General features: G+C 41.1%; 1 protein-coding gene and 1 long non-coding RNA gene across 3 annotated transcripts; both read left to right on the top strand.

Annotated features, from left to right (window-relative positions):
* The first annotated feature begins 340 nt into the window (after positions 1-340).
* LOC145459591 (uncharacterized) lies at positions 341-2,743 on the top strand. Its single transcript, XR_013921469.1, has 3 exons — positions 341-771; positions 1,553-1,584; positions 1,657-2,743. It is a non-coding gene; the product is annotated as an uncharacterized LOC145459591 (long non-coding RNA).
* Positions 2,744-3,030: 287 nt separating this feature from the next.
* Positions 3,031-14,295, top strand: LOC145459776 (uncharacterized). 2 transcript variants are annotated; one of them, XR_013921556.1, is made up of 13 exons: positions 3,031-3,359; positions 3,473-3,616; positions 4,520-4,646; positions 6,290-6,382; positions 7,010-7,128; positions 7,410-7,553; positions 7,824-8,076; positions 8,747-8,796; positions 9,604-9,700; positions 10,333-10,394; positions 10,450-10,687; positions 12,761-12,841; positions 14,137-14,295. XR_013921556.1 is itself a non-coding variant. In XM_080338324.1 (11 exons), exons 1-11 carry the CDS (start codon positions 3,230-3,232, stop codon positions 10,611-10,613), a joined length of 1,383 nt encoding a protein of 460 aa, XP_080194450.1. In that variant the 5' UTR covers positions 3,031-3,229; the 3' UTR covers positions 10,614-10,858. The 2 variants fall into 2 exon arrangements, 1 of the variants encoding a protein (XP_080194450.1); XM_080338324.1 differs by lacking the exons at positions 12,761-12,841; positions 14,137-14,295 and having other exon boundaries at positions 10,450-10,858.
* Positions 14,296-17,398: the final 3,103 nt, after the last annotated feature.

Here is a 17,398-nt window from a genome sequence, read left to right as displayed (position 1 = left end):
TCTCTACAAGTTGCTGACGATTATCCCTGACGAGTGTCAGCCGAAAATATCCGGGTTCATTTCAATATGAATGTACTACTCAACTGTATATTGAAGTTTAGTACCTCCAAGAACCTCTACAAATTGGATTAGAATTAGTTAATTCGCAAATATTGAATGAAATTCCGAATGAGAAAAAATTTAACGCCCGTACACCAAACTTGGCTAGTTTGTTGAAACTATCTCTCTCTCTCTCTTTCGCGCTATACAGTTCTCTTTTTGATGGAGATAATGTTGCAGGTACACCTACGAGTTGTCGAGCAGCAGCCTTGGGATCAGCAAAATTATTTCTTTTTTATGGTAACTCAAAACATCGCATTTCACGCTCTCGAGCTCTGCTGCGGAATATCTTTTCACTTCGTTCCCTAATATATTTTCTTTGGACAGATCTGAAGCAATCTTTCTCTTTTTTTGATGTAGTTGAGAGCATTTGTTAAAAAGCCCGTGTTAACCATGATATTTTTCTTGGGTGCTGTTCTGTTTGTGATCGAAACTAGAAGTTGTTTGCAGGCTACAAGCTACCATGCCAGCATGGGTATTTTATTCGTCAATAACTATTATGACTGTACGGTTTATTGCCTCCTTCAAAATGTCGCGGACATGTAGTATTGGAAACATTTGACACCCAAATTCAGTTGCAAAATCAACGACAGATCACAGTTCACGGGAGCCAACCGCAGAGCCGGCTGGGAAGGCCAAGTCCAAGCCGACACCCAAGGCCAAGTCAACAAGGTGAGGCCGTGCTCAGTAAAACAGTTTTGCCCTTGGTTGTAATGACTCGAGTTGCAATTCCTCTTTGACTTGAGTCGAGTCATTTCGTGAAATGACGTAACTATCTGTGTATTAACACGTCCAAGTCATATGACCTGAGACATTCAATATGGCAGGGGTATATTCGCCGTCATCATTCCAAACAAAAGTGAAACTGATACATTTTGAACTTTCTTTTTCACTCACTGACATGATTTTTTTATTAGGATCATAAAAATGTGTTTAGGATACTGCAAAGCTTGTCTAGGTCGCTGCCTCCCGAGCAGTGTACAGCCTGGTGAAATAGACTTTACTGTTGATGGACGGTGGCCTCCCCACGACAAACTGATAGGACTCCAATAAATGACGATTTGGTGCTCCAAATATTCTTGGAATTTCAGCCGCCCTTCCGCTCATTGTTTCACCGCCTATTCAATTGCACTTGGTGAAAATGCCGAGTCATTTGGACTTCACAGATGTTTCTGTTCCGCCAATGTTAGTTTCGTATGCTTCAATACGACCAATCCTGCTTGAGAAGGCTTGTGACAAATTAACTCTTGGTGTAAATGAGCATATAGTTTGAGTCCTTCAAATAATCGTCAAGTCATACTTGACTCGAATCGTTGGACTCATTTCTCAATTCATGTTCGATGAGTCATATCATTGGCATCATTATTCAACACTATCTATTGGCAGTTTCGAGTGCCAGTGAGGCGTCTTTACATGTTATTAGTTCGATTTTAACCTGCCCATTCACAAACAGGGTCCAGGAACCCAAGGAAAGCGAGGGGGAAGGTGTGTAGGACTTGACGTTGGTCTCCCTTCTCTGATCTTGGGCGGATGGATAGAACATGCGTATTTTTTCAGGTGACGAGATTTCCTCCACCTGCAGTGATGCGTCGAGTCACGACTCGTATTCCATGGGTAACCTACTACCAGGAGGCGTGCGTCAACTAAAAGAGAAATTTCTTCCCAGGTGAAAGAGTTTTTAAAAAATTTCTGCTTGAATTCTTATCAGCGATATTTGACGCCCAACTAAAATCTATCCCAACAATGGCATAATCTACTTGTGCAAAGTTAGAAACAGACCGGGATGAAATTGTCCAATCTTGCATAGCGTATTCACATTGCACACACATCATGTAAGTATGATTTCCTATTGTAGCAATTCATGCCTGGCACGAGAAAAATCTCATTAAGGAACATTAGAATAAAATTGTTGTTCTTGGTAGAGAGTAGGGATGGTGTGAACCTCTGAAAGGTTCAGGTTTGTGTGAACGTGAACCTTTTTGAAAGGTTCTGTGTGAACGCGAACCTGAACCTCATGACGTCATGTGACGTAATATTGGTAATTCCTTGCCTACATTTCAGTGAAGTGACAGCGTATACAAATGTATAAGTTGTACACGATGCCTAGCGATGAGTCGGGCCACAAAATGCTACAATGCTCAAATACATATTGACGTTTTAAATATCGCCAAATGTATCAACTGGGGCAATCAAATAATATAATGATCCCATGAAATCCATATCTGCTGTCGCTTTGACAACAAATTCGACGACGTCTTGCAAGGAATATAATCTTACGCCGTAACGGTCTAGGCCGGTCCAGACAATGTATTCGGAGTGTGATATTTAGGGTGCAAAGCGGGATTCTATACTTGATGCTAATACTACCCCATTCACAAGTTACACAGTAGTAGCCAGCACCCCAATCGCACGGATTTGGTTTTTACAGTATATTATATATATGAAGTCAAGATTGACCATGTACGCCCGCTAGATTTTGTACATCAGACAACGATATTAATTTCGTTGATTGGTTGGATAAACATCATTCGCCGACTATATGTAGTGTGTTTCGCTTTTGACGTTGTGTCATGGCGGGTCAATCTCACAGCAGACATTTTTGAGATTGTCAAGGTGCATGCTCGTTAAGTGTTGATTGTTTTACGCTGCCGGCGCCATGCATTGAGTTGACCGCAATTGAAATGCAATCAATTTCAACCAAAGATCTTATAATGTAGCGAAAATTGTAATATATGAAAAAGGTTCACAGTGCAGAACCTACCAAGGTTGGATATAGCATATTCTGACGGGATACATTACCATTTGTCTAAAGGGTTCTGTTGTATGGTATCAAGTTGATGTCGCTACTAATTAAAATGCGAAATCATGCGAAATCCCGCTTCGTCATTGGCAGGGCTTTGTATGAGTGTGGAGCTGTTGATATATGCGAGATTATCTGATTCCTGCAGTAGCGGCATTTGTGCATATATATAGGCCAATAAATCCGATATAATTTAAAACATCCTGTTTTTGAAACACCACCTAGTTTTCCCTCTTCGTTCGCATCACCTCTAAATATGAAAATGCTTGTGAAATATGCTGGAAATTGTATGTTGTTACAGAATCTTGATTCATTTTCGAAAATTGCTATATGTCATTTTTTATTAGTAGCAGGTGTGAGGAGACCAAACTGTCCCAGGAAGAGAAAACGAAAGGTCTGCTGACCTCGTTGGACTTTCCTCACTCGGCAGCAAAACCCTCGGCTCAACAGCTTTCAAAAAGTGAGTCCAACTGTGGGAATATAGATTACCAACCTAACGATAGATATGCGACTCCTGTCCTAACGCTCACATGCACTGTGCGCTCGAATCATCAGCATTAATACTCTGTTCAGATTCCAGTAACCGCATTCCTGGATTTCTCGCAGGGGGCTCTGCCAGGCAAGGGACTAGTTGCCGGAAAAGGCCCGTCTCGCCATCATCTGATGGGAGCGGACCACCGCCAAAGCGTCCCTCGGCACCTGAATATGGATATGAAGGTAAGTGTTAGATTTCGCTGGTCAACAGCCAAATGGCTTCTGATACCAGACTTGGAAAACTAGAAACTCTTCAGTTTTACCAAATTGGATCAGAATTAGAATTGCACGAATTTTATTAGTATTAGAATCAGAGCTACGCAGTGTTTTAAAATTAGATCAGAATTAGAATTGCACAATATTTTACAGATTAGGTTAGAATTAGAATTGGAGTTACACAGTTTTTCCATATTAGATTGGTATTAGAATTAGTGAATTCTCAAAAATTGCGTGAAATTGTGAATGAGAAAGTATATGCAGCAAAATTCAAGTGTAGTTCGTTCATATCGAATCAAGCACGAGAATGATTAATGTCTGTAAACCAAGCTTGGCTCGTTCAATAAAAATATCTTTCTCTTTATCCCTATGCAGTTCTCTTTGCATGGCTGAAAACACTTTCCAACGGAGGTGATGTTGTAGTCATGCGTACGAGTTCTCGAAGAGCGGCCCTGGGATGAGCAAAACGATTTTTCTTTTCCAGTAACTCAAAACATCACAGCCCATGCTCTCACTGTCTGCTGCGAAATATCTTTCCAGTTCATCCCACGATATGTTTTCTTTTTGGTAGATCTGAACATGCCTTTGTTAACTATGTCTTTTTCTTCGCCGCCGTCCTGTTTTGATAGAAAATAGAAGATGTTGGCAAGCTCAAAACTTCATCATCATCATTGGTTCTTCTATACCAGCATGCGTATTTTATTTGTCACAATAACTACTATGACTGTACGGTGTGAGTAATGCCATGGCGGCTTGACTCTGAATTTCCCCGCACGAAAGGAATGTCCTTGTGAACATCCTGCGAGATGTTGCGCACATATGGTATTGAAAATATTGGGTACCGAAATTCAGTTGCAAAATCAACGACAGATGACGGATCACGGGGTCCAACTGCAAGATCTGCTGTGAAGGCCAAGTCAAAGTCGACGGCAAAGTCGAAGTTGCCGCCAAAGTTCCAGTCAACGCCCAAGGCCAAATCGACGCCCAAGTCGTCCAGGTGAGGTCACGCTCGGTAAATATGTTTTCCTCTTGGTTGTAATGACTCGAGTTGCAATTCTTGTTCGACTGGACTCTAATTTTGTTATACATGGAAAATGACGGAACTCGACATGAGTCATTGTGTTAAAATCGACCAAGTCATATGACCCGAGACATTCTATATGGCTTGACTCGAGTCTTGTGTTTTGATTTGAAACTGGCTTGAACTCGATAATGAACTGCGAACACTATGGCTTGGATCCTTTGCCCCATGACTCGGACTCAGACTTGACACAGTGATGAATTGAAAATGACTCAACCTGACTCGATTCATACTGTATGAGTGAAATTGACTTTTTTCTGGGAACCTCGTGACGAGGTTACAACTTTTACCGAGGCGGGTGAAATGTTACAAAATCTGTCCCGGCCGTCAATTTTGGTAAGAATTGAAACCGCTGACGTAGATTTGACATGTTGGATGGCGATCTTACATTCTGACAAGCTACCAACTTTTCAATATCCGCAACTAGAACTAGAACTAGAATTACTGTAATTTTCCATGGGATGTAAATTCTGGAAAAAAGCCTGTACGCATGTATAGTACACACCCTGCATTCGCAGTACGTGAATAATTAAGTTTTACTATTCGTATATGTCATTCTGTTTGCGATGTCACTGTTGAACAATCATGACAAAACAATCGCTAATCATTATACACTTAACAGCATTGTCTCTGTGAAACAATAGTAGATAGCAGCCAAAGCCTGCGAATTACTGGGCACGTTGGCTGAATGTGATGCGTGGTTAAAACAAACAGGTGTGATTTCAAGGGATCTTTTTTTTAAGGCTAGTTGTACCCATGCATAATAGGCACCCTTTCGATCTTGGGACAAAAAAAATTTGTTAAATTTGGCGCATTATTCATGGAAAATTACGGTACTCTCTGTCCAACTAAAAAAGAAATTTCTTCCCAGGTGAAAGAGTTCTAAAAAAATTTTCTGCTGGAATTTGTATCGGCGATATTTGACGCCTGTATAAAATCTACCCCAACAATGGCATATTCTACTTGTGCAAAGTTTGAAGCAGACCGGGATGAATTTGTCCGGCCTTGTATAACCACATTGCACACACATCATATACGTGTGATTTTGTTATGAAGCAAATCAGGCCTGGCACTAGAAAAAAAAAACGATTCAGAAGTATTTTAATATAATTATAGGCCTACTCGGTAAAGAGTGTAAGCACAATTTGTCTAAATTAGAAGATATAGACGTCATGCATGAAGAGTTGAAGACACATGAATCATGTCATCATAAAATATGTAGCTATCTTAGCAAGCCCCGCATAATAATTTCCAGTTAGCAGCATGTGTTAATAATGTAATTCACTGCTTTCAATTTAGAAATAAAACTTCCGCTTTACAAAATATACTCTAACACAGTGGACCCCATCGGCTGAAATTAGAGCCTAAATTTCCCCACGGAAAAATCATCTCTCTACTCGGCTTGAATCTTTAGAATTATTACTCGATTCTGATTGGTTTACTCGAATGATTGTCGTCATCATCCAGCTCCGTACATCGGTAGATTCGAGTTCTAGTGAGGAAATTATTTTCCTTTACGTATCTTGTTGGTTCGATTTTAACCTGTAATCAACAAACAGCAGAAATAGAGCACGCGCTCCCTTTGCCGAGTCAACCGCGGTGGCAACGGAACAGGAGGAAGTGGCAGGCCCGAGTGCCAGAAGATCAGAAAGGTGGGCAGTTGTGATTTCAACAACTGAGCTAATTCGTATTGGATTCCGCATTGAACATTTTAATTTGTGAAATCTGATATGATGTGAGCTCGCTATGTTGTAACTTGATTGTGCTGCTTCGCTTTTGGTTAAATTATGTCTTTATTTATCTTTCTGCTGTTATCTTAGTTTACGATAGTGGTTATATATCCTAATAATACAACTGGGTTCTGTGGGTGTGTTACGGGCCAAAATAAAAATGATTGAAACGTCGGGTTTAACATATCCTGAAAGGATACATGAACATTCGTGAAACTGGTTCTGTCGTATGATATCAAGTTGAGGTCACTACTAATTTAAATGCGAAATCCCGCTTCAACATTGGCGGGGCTTTGTATATGAGTGTAGAGTTGTTATTACGTGCGATATTATCTGATTCCTGCAGTAGATGCACTTGTGCATATATTTAGCCTGAAAAATCCGATAGAATGTAAAACGTCGTGTGTTCGAAACACGTCCTTTCTTCAAAACACCCCCCTTTTTCTCGGCTGGCTATGTGCCTGTTTTGTGGTATGTTTATTTGCATAACCTCAAAGTATGAAATATGCTGTGAAATATATGTGTTACGGTAACTGAATGTTTCGTTAGTCGCAGCGGGATTGCCTTGTCCGCATCGCCGTCCAAGGCCGAGAAGACAAAACGAATCCAGTCCTGGTTGAACTCTCTTCCCTCGGCGAAGACACACGGTGCTCAACAGCTTTCGGAAAGTGAGTCCCACAGTTGGAGTATAGATTACCAACCTACGGATAGATATACAGCTCCAGTCGTGCGATTGACTGCTGAGCATGGCAGAATCAGCGTTATATGTAGTCCTATAGCTGGCGAGCCGTGCGCTAACATTTATTAAAACTGGACTTAATCGAAAGCTAGTGTTGTACTCTCGAAAATACATATTAAAATCTGACCAATGCATGGGAAACAACCTCATAATAACGAGTATTGTGTAATTTCAGTACAGTCAATTCATCGGAATTAATACTTTATTCAGATTCCAGTAACCTCAGTCCAGGATTGGCAACAAGTGACTCTTCCGGGCAAGAGAGTAGACGCAGGAAAAGGCCCGTCTCACCATCCTCCGGTAGGAAAGGGCCAGCGCCAAAGCTTCCTTCGGTATCTGAAATTGGATATGAAGGTCAGTATTAGATTACGCTGGTTAACAGCCAGATGGCTTCTGAGACCAGACTTGTAGAACTAGGAAACCTTCAGTTTTTCCAAATTAGATTAGAATTTAAATTGCACAAATTTCTAGAAATTATAATAGTGTAAGAATTAGAGCTACACAGTTTTTTAAAATTTAATTAGAATCATGGATACACAATTTTTACAGATTATATTAGAATCAAAATGAGTAGTAGTATTGGAAATATAGGACACCAAAATTCAGTTGCCAAATCTACGACAGATCACAGATCACGGGAGCAAAACACAACACCCGCTGGTATGGCGAACTCCAAATCGAAGCCAAAGTCCAAATCGAACCCGAAATCCAAATCGAAGCCAAAGTCCAAATCGAACACGAAATCCAAATCGAAGCCAAGGTCCAAATCGAACCCGGAATCCAAATCAAAGCCAAAGTCCAAATCGAACCCGGAATCCAAATCGAAGCCAAAGTCCAAATCGACGCCGAAGTCCAAGTCAAAGCCTAAGTCGTCCAGGTGGGGTTGTGCGCTCGATAAATAAGTTTGGCCCTGGGTTGTAATGACTCTAGTTGCAATTTTTCTTTGACTTTACTCGAGTCATTTTGTTATACATGGATAAGACTTAACTCGACCCGAGTCACTTTGCGTATCAACTTTGATCAAGTCGTATGACCCGAGACTTTCTTTTTGACTTGATTCAAGCCTCGTCTATCGACACATTCAATATCGATCAAGCTTCAATGGCTTTGAAGAACTGGGCTGAACCTGACTTGAACTCGATAAGGAACCGTGATCACTATGGCTCTGATCCTTTGCTCGGTGCCTAGGACTCGGACTTGTCGCAGCGATGAATCGAAAATGACTCGAGTCAAAACTATACGAGTAGAATTGACTTGTTTCTCGGAACCTTGTGATGTGGTTACAATCGTGTTTTTTGAGGGTGTGATATGTTACACACAGACAAAATCTTTCCTAGCCGTGAATTTCGGTAAGAATTGGCACCACTGACTTAGATTCCACGTACGAGATGACGATCTCAGGCAAATTTGACTGCATCATAATGGGCTTTGTTACGCAACACATTTGCCCTATGTTAAGTCAGAGTCAGTGCCTCAGTAATATTTCTCCCCTATTACTTTTAAAATCGCCAGTCTCATCCATTTTAAAGACATCATCTATTTTCCAGGAGTCTGTCAAAAGTTCAGAAGCCGAACCGTATTGTGGAAGAGCTCCCAGGTAAGCCATGAACTGATTGGTGGAAGACTAAAACCAATAAAATACAAACGTTGCGCTACCTCAACAATCACAATTCAACTAGAAGATGGCCCAATCGCCTGCTACCAATGAAGGCCACGCAACATTAGCAAGGCCTATTGATATTCATAGGGTGATGCAATATTATGAAAGTGTCATCACTCTCTCTACGTGACATAAGGGTGCTAGGTTGATGTAAAACTCAACTGCTTGATCTGGCTAGTGATGTTTTGAAGTGGGGAATTCAGTGCTTTGCGGTATGAAACACACACTAGTATAGAAATTAAATATAGTATATAAAAATGTGCAGAACGGCGAAATACACTCCCACCGCTATAGAGGTATGGATGGAGGAACAAACGATAAATTTCTGATAATGTAAGGACAAATAGGCGTGTTAATGATTTTAACGATTGCAAAACGTTCCACGCTTGGCCCATTACCATGAAAATAAATGAATAAATAGAAAGACTTCAAGGAATATATGGTATAGCTTATGGTATAGATTATATGGTTATGCAACTAATACATAATACAATGTATGTGGAACAGGTTACAGTAGATACATAAAAACCACTAGATATACACAAGGGAGCGAGTGCGACATCTAAATCATACTCTTCGAACAAGCATTTTCGACCATGCTTTTAGAATAGATGCTCAGGTCAATTTCTGAATTTGACTCGTAGAGAGCTCCTTGTCCCGGCACTGGTATAATCGAAACTGCGTGTCCGTGCGGGAATAATTAGGTCCATACCTCTTGTGAATTCATCTTCTTTTTGTTGTCAGTTCCGATCCTGCCCGTAGGCACTGCAGCCGGACGGCGTCGTAGTCCGAGGATAAAGCTTCCAGTTGAACCAGGCGTTCAATACAACTTCCGATATTCGTAAGTGGATTTCTAATCGTAAATGCTATTTTTTTCAATTCCAAAGTTTTCTAACTGCGGTAACTTTGCTAATGCGAGTCGGGATTGAGTCAAATTTGTTATGTATCATTTCTAGACATAGATATATACAACTGACAAGATATCGTATGGCTTGATCTGTAGGTCGTTGGTTCATTGCCCAGCCGGGTCAGACCAAATACCTGATTAGTAACACTGGTATTCACGACTTTCCCACTTGGCTCAGAATAACATAGATATCATAGATGGGCGGTGTAATACTTGAAAACCTATCCTATCTAACAATGCAAATCTTACCAACTTATTCCGGCGACAATCTTACACTAACGTTGATCTTAACCACTAAATATACCTGTAGAAAGGTAAACAATTGTTCAATATGACTAATAGCATAGCTTACATCTAGATTGCACGCATGGCTCGGTATCTCTAAATAACGATGGTATGCTATCGTTACAATGACTTATGGTTGGAATTCAGCCTATGTTGTTGTGCAGCGTTTTTTTGCAACCAATCTAGCAATGATATCCAGTAGCAAGTATAATTTAAAAAGATTTATTTGAAGTTATTATTTATTAGTAGTTCACCACTCCTATGTTTTTGTGTTGTTGCAGCTCTGACTTCGATGAGGCCGGCTTCAAGAAAGTCATCGGGATTACAAAGATCACTTATCCAGGTATGCCGACACGTTGCAGTTTGAAATGGTTGCATTTATGTATCTCTTTTCTCAGATGATCCCGCACGACTGGCTGCCACAGTTACAACTAGGAGGGCATACAAAAGAAGAGCGAGGAAAGCTGTCCGTGAAGGTGCTGTCATTTATTCCAGGGTTTCAAACATTCTCATCCTAATATCATATGTACTGAGCAGACAATGCTGCACCCGTGTCCGATAATGTTCCGCCCGTGTCTGATACAGGTCCAAGGAAGAGGACATACAAGAGAAAAGCGAGCAAAGCTGCCCGTGAAGGTGCTGTCATTTTTAGGGTTTTACACATTATGATTGAAAAATTATTTGTAGTATAATGGAATGCAGCTTCATGATCTTTCTGGTGCCATCTAAATCGCACATCAAGTGCTACCAACCTATTGAAATCAAAATCCCGCCAAGTTTGACTCTGGAATTAACGGAACTTCGAACTACCTAGAACTTTCCTGTGGCTTTTTTGACGCATGTTAAATTTTCTTCGATTAAATGCATTCAACGGAGCCAAAAATCAGCACAAATCTCAACAAACGGTATCAGAAACCATGTTTATTGCGCTCACAGCCACTTGCAATATTTTAGACACACCTTAGTGCAATACTTATATAACAAATCGCCGTTTTTTGGTGTAACATAAAAGTGTTGTTCTGATGCGCATTTGGTATTTGGGTCGTTCTTCAAAAATTTGGAGTAGGTTCCAGATCCGCTTCAGCCACATCATCATTCTTGGTTATTGCTGACATATCACAAAGCTTATCAGATAAGATTTGCATAATGCAATCTCGAAACTAATCCTCGATTGGCATATTTTTATAGCATCGGCATTTTGCAAGTAGAAGATCATTCACATTCTAAGAAAACATGCACGGACCATCGTCGACATGTTGGTACCCTCATAGAATAGTGTCTTGCAACCTGGCCAATGATATCCCTCTGGTTTTGTTGCGTTATAACATTCAACCGTCACTGGTTACTTGTTAGTGTTGTTTCTGAAAGGAACAGTTACCTCCGGTTGGATTGAACTCAATAGATCTGTGTACAACTTCGATCTCTACACTGGCATCTCGCCGTTACGCTTATCAACAAGATGTTGGCTTTGAAAAGTGTGACTACATGAAGCTGTCTGTGTTCCTTCTGGTCCTTGGTAGCTTCAAGCAACTTTCGACAATAGTGTCAACTGGGACTTCGTTTGCTTCTCCGAACGTATACAGTCACATTCATGCAATATTGTTTCAAGATGGATCACATCTGACTCTTCACATTACTATGCTTGGCAAATGTATAGATTATAGAAGAGGTGTCCTGTCCTATCCTTGCCTAAATATGAGACTCCCTTGTAGAAATACTTGGTAGCAGCAGCATCCACCATCTGACATTTGGGCTACCCCAATTATTTGCTGGCATTGCGACCATGTAATAAACGAACACAATATTATCTTTATCGAGTCCACACCTTTTTACTCCTTATTTCAATAGAAAGCTCTTGACTTCCGTGAACTTGTTCCTCGAGAGGGTCTGACTGAACATAATGCACTCATGCCCTAAGTCCTCATATGTATTCAATTTACAAGATCTAGCTCCCTTTTCCCCCCGAAGATCCATCTCGTAGACCAGAGCACAACCCTAGTATATTAGTATGGACAATACAGATGTCTGCTTGACCTAATGGAACATTTCAAATGTCATGTCCTGTAACACGTTGAGCTTCAGGAATATAATATTACAGAGCTTTGGTGACTTGGAACGAGGAAGATCCAAAGCCTTCTATTACATGGGATGTTGTTGCTAACACAGATGTTTTTATAAACGACTTTTCTGCGTTTAGCAGATACATAACCACTTTCAATAATATGAAACTGCGATGCCTTAAGGTAGAAAAACCGTAATACGTCAAAAAGGCCACTCGGTAGTGCTAGGTAGTTCTGTTTTTAAATTTTTTATTTGTACTAGATGAGTGATGAGAATCATAGGTAAGGTGGCCTGCATAAAATAAATAAAAGTCGAGAAGTTTCAGCCGAACAGCATAAGATATGACCGAATGCCAGCTCTTCAAAAATGAAAATGCGTCAAAAAAGCCACTTGATCGTTGTAGTGTTAAGAACCAGTATTGTAAATGAATCAAGTTTATATAAGATATATTCCGAAATCAGTGCCTCTAATTCAAATTTCCTTACCGGTATGTTACTTGTCTTATTTTGATATGGGCAAAAATAGGTCAGGCCGTATTTTGGCTCCATATTCTGCTTTCTGCCAATGTGGAGAACTTGAATCACCTGCAGTCGGTCAGTTACGCTTCCACGTTACACACTTTGACAATAACTATGTACCTCCAAACAGATGAACAGGAGCCATCCGCGAAGACAAGGAAGATCGTCAACATGATCAATGCCTCCGACAATAATGAACTGTGGCCCATCGGTGGGTATGCATTTGTGTCATATGTCTTGTCCTAGGAATGTCTTTGACGTCACGTTCATCATTTTGTTTTAACTGCGGTGGGCACAATGTTTTGATTACTCGAATCTGAATCGAGTATTACTTGTAATCATTGGAGTGGTGACAGCCGATTTTTTTTCGTAACGTGAAAATATATTTTTTTGGGAAAGTTTTTCCACTGTGAAAGTCTTGAAACCTCGAAACAGTGCCGCATAATCACAGAATCTGTTGATTTGCAGAGTGTTGAAATAGTTGGTACAAAATAATGACGTCTCTTGTAATATTGTAACCGCATGCGTCTCATGAAATGAGTTTTTCTTTTCATTCGATGTTAGTAGTACGTGTCACCGATAATGTGTGACAGTACGTAACAAAATCTGATGAAAGTCCTTCAAACGAGCCATGAGTGACCGCTTTTGCTCAACTAATTCGATCGATACTATCAATGCGTGGTATAGCGTTTCATTACAAACACTCATGCATCAGCTGGGTCAGACCGCGGTTCATGGTGAAATGCTCTACAGCAGGGGCGGGCAACATATGGCCTGCGACGGGATTTTGTCCGGCGCGGACAGTTTCCCGTCGATGATAGTGTGACCCGCGGCCCCACTGTGCTGAGATTCTCCACTACTTGCTTGAACGTCAAATTTTAGTGAATGTAGAGTGCAGAGTGGAGCTTACACGTAAGTTCGTCGAAGTGAGAAGACCCGAATTATCGGCATTTACGATGTACTCTACCCTACTGAATCGTTATCTTGGTCAATTTGGGGTACTTGGCTTATTTCTATATCACATTAAAGACCGTAGCTATTTCATGGCACTGTGTTACAATGCTGTGGATTGATCTCAAATACACGGGTGTCGTTTCCACCAAGGTGCTTGGCTATGTATGACGTGTTTCGCATCCCGCAATACGAATAATCGAGGTTCACAGCCCTCCGCCGTGGAAAATAGGACCAAAGTATAATTCTCGCTGATAAGTTCACTCTCGTGGCTGGGAGCTTGTAATTTCTGTACTTGAAATAATCATCTCTAAATAGTCGACTTGAATCATTACAATTAACGCTCGATTCAGATAAGAGTGGCCCGAATCATTGTGGCCAGCCCTGATCGCGAACAAGTCACACTAATTGGAGAGTGAATTACCTGAAAAAGCACCTTGTAACCAACTTTACTTATTTTTTGGCCAGTCTTTAATGCATCGCATGGACTTTTCACCGTTGAAAAGTTTTCCGCCATGCAGACTCTGGTATGCTACAAGTCCTGTTCTTTACCAGAGCTTTCACGAGTCGTTGTTCATGGGACCGGCAAGCCGAAGCAAGAAGAAATTTCGAAGGGGGTGTTCCTGTCGAAAAACGTTGATATAACCAGAACCGGCATATCCAGAGTCGTCCAAGGGCGAATGGTCATCAGGCCAAACGTGACAAAGCCCGAAAGGACGTGCCCGGGCACAGCGGTGAGTTTTTTCTGTACCATTTATCGTCTCTCTCGTGGTTTTTGATTACTTGAGCTGCCAGGAATAGTTATTGACCCGAATGACCTGAACAATCGTTTGTGGAAATGTGTACAGTATATTTAAAATAAAACTAGTGTATTGACGTTAATTCTTTTCTCGTTGTATGTTGCCTAAAGCAGTGGTTCTTGATTGTGCTTCTTGGAGCCAGTTTGAGGGCGCTCTGGCCCGTTCTGGCTACCATTGGCGACAGACAATTAGTAGCGAACCGTAGTCAGAATGTGACTGCTGTGGAGGTACGTGTGCAGTGCTGTATGCGGGAGAGATTAGGACTCAAAATCGAAACCTATTCGTGCTCAATTGCCGATTTTATCTCCAATATTTATTTGGTCAATTGCAGTTTGGCAATTGATATCACGCTGATCAAGTAATACGTTGGCACTCTCTATGGCAAAACCCAGCTTTTCTAATTCCTAACTTTTGTTTGAAATGGAATATCAGAAATTGCAATGAATATTCATTAGAATGATTTCATTTTTATTGGTTTAGCCAGGGGGAAAAAGACCGTTAACTTGTTCGTGAAATTTGAGTGTCACTATATTTCTGGATTTTATTAACCAGCTGGCGCCGGCGAACTTTCCAAAAAAATCTGCTTGATTTTCGAAACTTGAAAACACGACCTCGATGGAATTCGAAACCGACAGGTCATATATCGTTGGACGCTGAATGTCAACGCGTGTGTATATAATCGAAACCTAGTAGGTTACTAAATAACATGCTTTAACGATGTAATTAACAACAATGAACCCGCCCAAAGTGACCTGTGACACTTGAAAGATTTGCCCCCTAAATATTTTTCTGACTGTATCCTTGCTCATTTTGTATACAAGACGAGCCTAAAAGAGGAGCTACCTCTTTCGTAGGACGCAGACACCACACAATTCTAAGCTTGCATTTATTTACGGGATGCAGCATTTCCCTCTCCGGATAGCATTTAAGGGGTGCTCAGATTGCCAAGACAGAACTATTCAGCGCTTGTCAGTTATGCGCCTAACCGCCTATATGAACAAAGGACAATTGGACATAACCTATATCAAAGGTATCAGCGAACAATCGACAGTCTTCCCGGTTTGCTGGAATTTGTTGGCCGCACTAAATCGTCTTGTTAGCCGCACTTGTACCACTAACCAGGAGAGGAAGAATGGCATTTAAGCGTATTTCGAGCGCAAAAGTAATGCATGTTTCAGACAGCCCAGTTTCAGGCTCAGTAGTTGTTCCATAAATAAATATCAAGTTGTGCAGGTCCCGGTGTGCCTCACTTTACTGCCTTAAAGTCGAATTCTCCGTTGAGAATTACTCCTAGGTTGGGTATCACTGTTCTGACATGTGTTATTAGTGTTTGTTTACGCCTGAGTCCCAAGTAATCAATATTGTCTGAACGAATATAATCTTTTTACAGGCCTATTTGATCGAAGAAGGAGCCGTTGAACTGACCCTCGGGGGCCAAAAGATAAAGCTTGGAGAAGGATCCCAGTTTCAAGTCCCCCGAGGGAACAATTATAAAATCAAAAATTTAACAGCAAAGAGCGCCGTGCTCTTTGCCTGCTTTCAATTGCCGTAATTCGGAAACCGTGTGAAATGCCAGAAAGAAATCAGGTCCAGCTCCACAAGATATTCGCATCCACTTGATGCAGCAAGAATGGAAACCACTCTCGAGATTCCAACACACTGAAGTACAACGACATGACTCTTCGCGGCATCCACGGCGAACGTCAATTTCAGGGCTCATCCAATGGTACGTGCACTTGTATATCTAGAGCTCTCCACTGGCCTACAAGCAGCTCAACACTGCGTACAGCGATGCTTATCCCTAGGGTATGATTGGGACATGGCATTACGCGGTACATTTCGTTGTAGCTTTCCGTTAAGAGTGCCGAGCGTATATCAGGTCTGGCTCATCAGACAGTGGGCAGTATCCCTTTGTGGAGAGTGCGAACGTACGGCATAACCACTAGTTGAGCAAGGTACTATCTGTCAGCATGGGATTGTGTCTTTCGGGTATCTCTGAGATGTAGCAGGTATCACTAAGGTATCTGACCGAGCAAGATAGTGTAATGGTGATGCGTCCGGCTTCTTGATTGGTAGGTTGTGGGTTCGATCCCCGGCCAGGTCTGACGAAAAACTCAAAAACTGGTGGCTATCCTATTTGGCACTTAACATCCAAGGAGAACATGAATGAGAAAAGATGGGGGTGCAGACTAGGTGGCTTTTCGGTCGTATCGCATCTCGATGGTGCAGTCGAAAACGAATACCCCACTTCTAACTCTCTCTCTCTCCTCCCTTGACTGTGTTTACATATTTACATCATCGTCAAGCAGTTGTTCAGAACAATGCCGATTTTCAGACGTTAAGGAATGTTTCGAGGTAGTTCCATTGTCCTGACAAGATTTTTACTTTCTGTTGTCGATTAAGGCCAGGTTTATTAATTTTAAATGCTAGGGTCATCAGCTATACCGCTACCGTACCAATGATGCTGCATTTAGATTGCTTAGCAATAATGCTGCCTGCCCAAGCGTAACGGCGGGAGTTGCTTATCTATTCATAGGTTTGTTTTCTGTACTATGGTCGACAACTCGGGTATCATGTCTGGAGTGCGTGCAAGTCTGTCTAACGCTCATTTATCCCTCTGAAGTGTGTGTGTGTGTTAATTAGGGTTGGTCAAGCAACTGTTTTCCAAATTCACTCGGCTCGGTGAAAAAATTGTTAAGGAGCTTAGAAAACGCCTAAAACCAAAATTTGCTCATTTTGAAACAGTAGACGCAACGTCAATAATATTTCAAATTTCAACAATTTTATGGAATAATGTTATCTACCGTGAAAAATTTCTTCTGTGATTTTATTTCAAAAAATATGTGCACTGAATAAAACACACGTGACCGTATGCATTATGTGAGAGATATTTCCAATCGGAGCATATCTTGGTGCTGTGAGGGTGTGATTTCAATATTGTGAGCTACTAGAGTTGTCACATGTTATATTTCTGATATTTACGTTGTAATCATGAAAGGACGAGTTCGGAATAGTTG

The sequence above is a fragment of the Botryllus schlosseri genome, unplaced genomic scaffold (assembly GCF_051294905.1).
Source record: "Botryllus schlosseri isolate E-star unplaced genomic scaffold, Bs_hap1 Bs17a, whole genome shotgun sequence".
NCBI classification, from domain to species: domain Eukaryota; kingdom Metazoa; phylum Chordata; class Ascidiacea; order Stolidobranchia; family Styelidae; genus Botryllus; species Botryllus schlosseri.
This window is presented reverse-complemented; position numbering and strand designations above follow the sequence as displayed.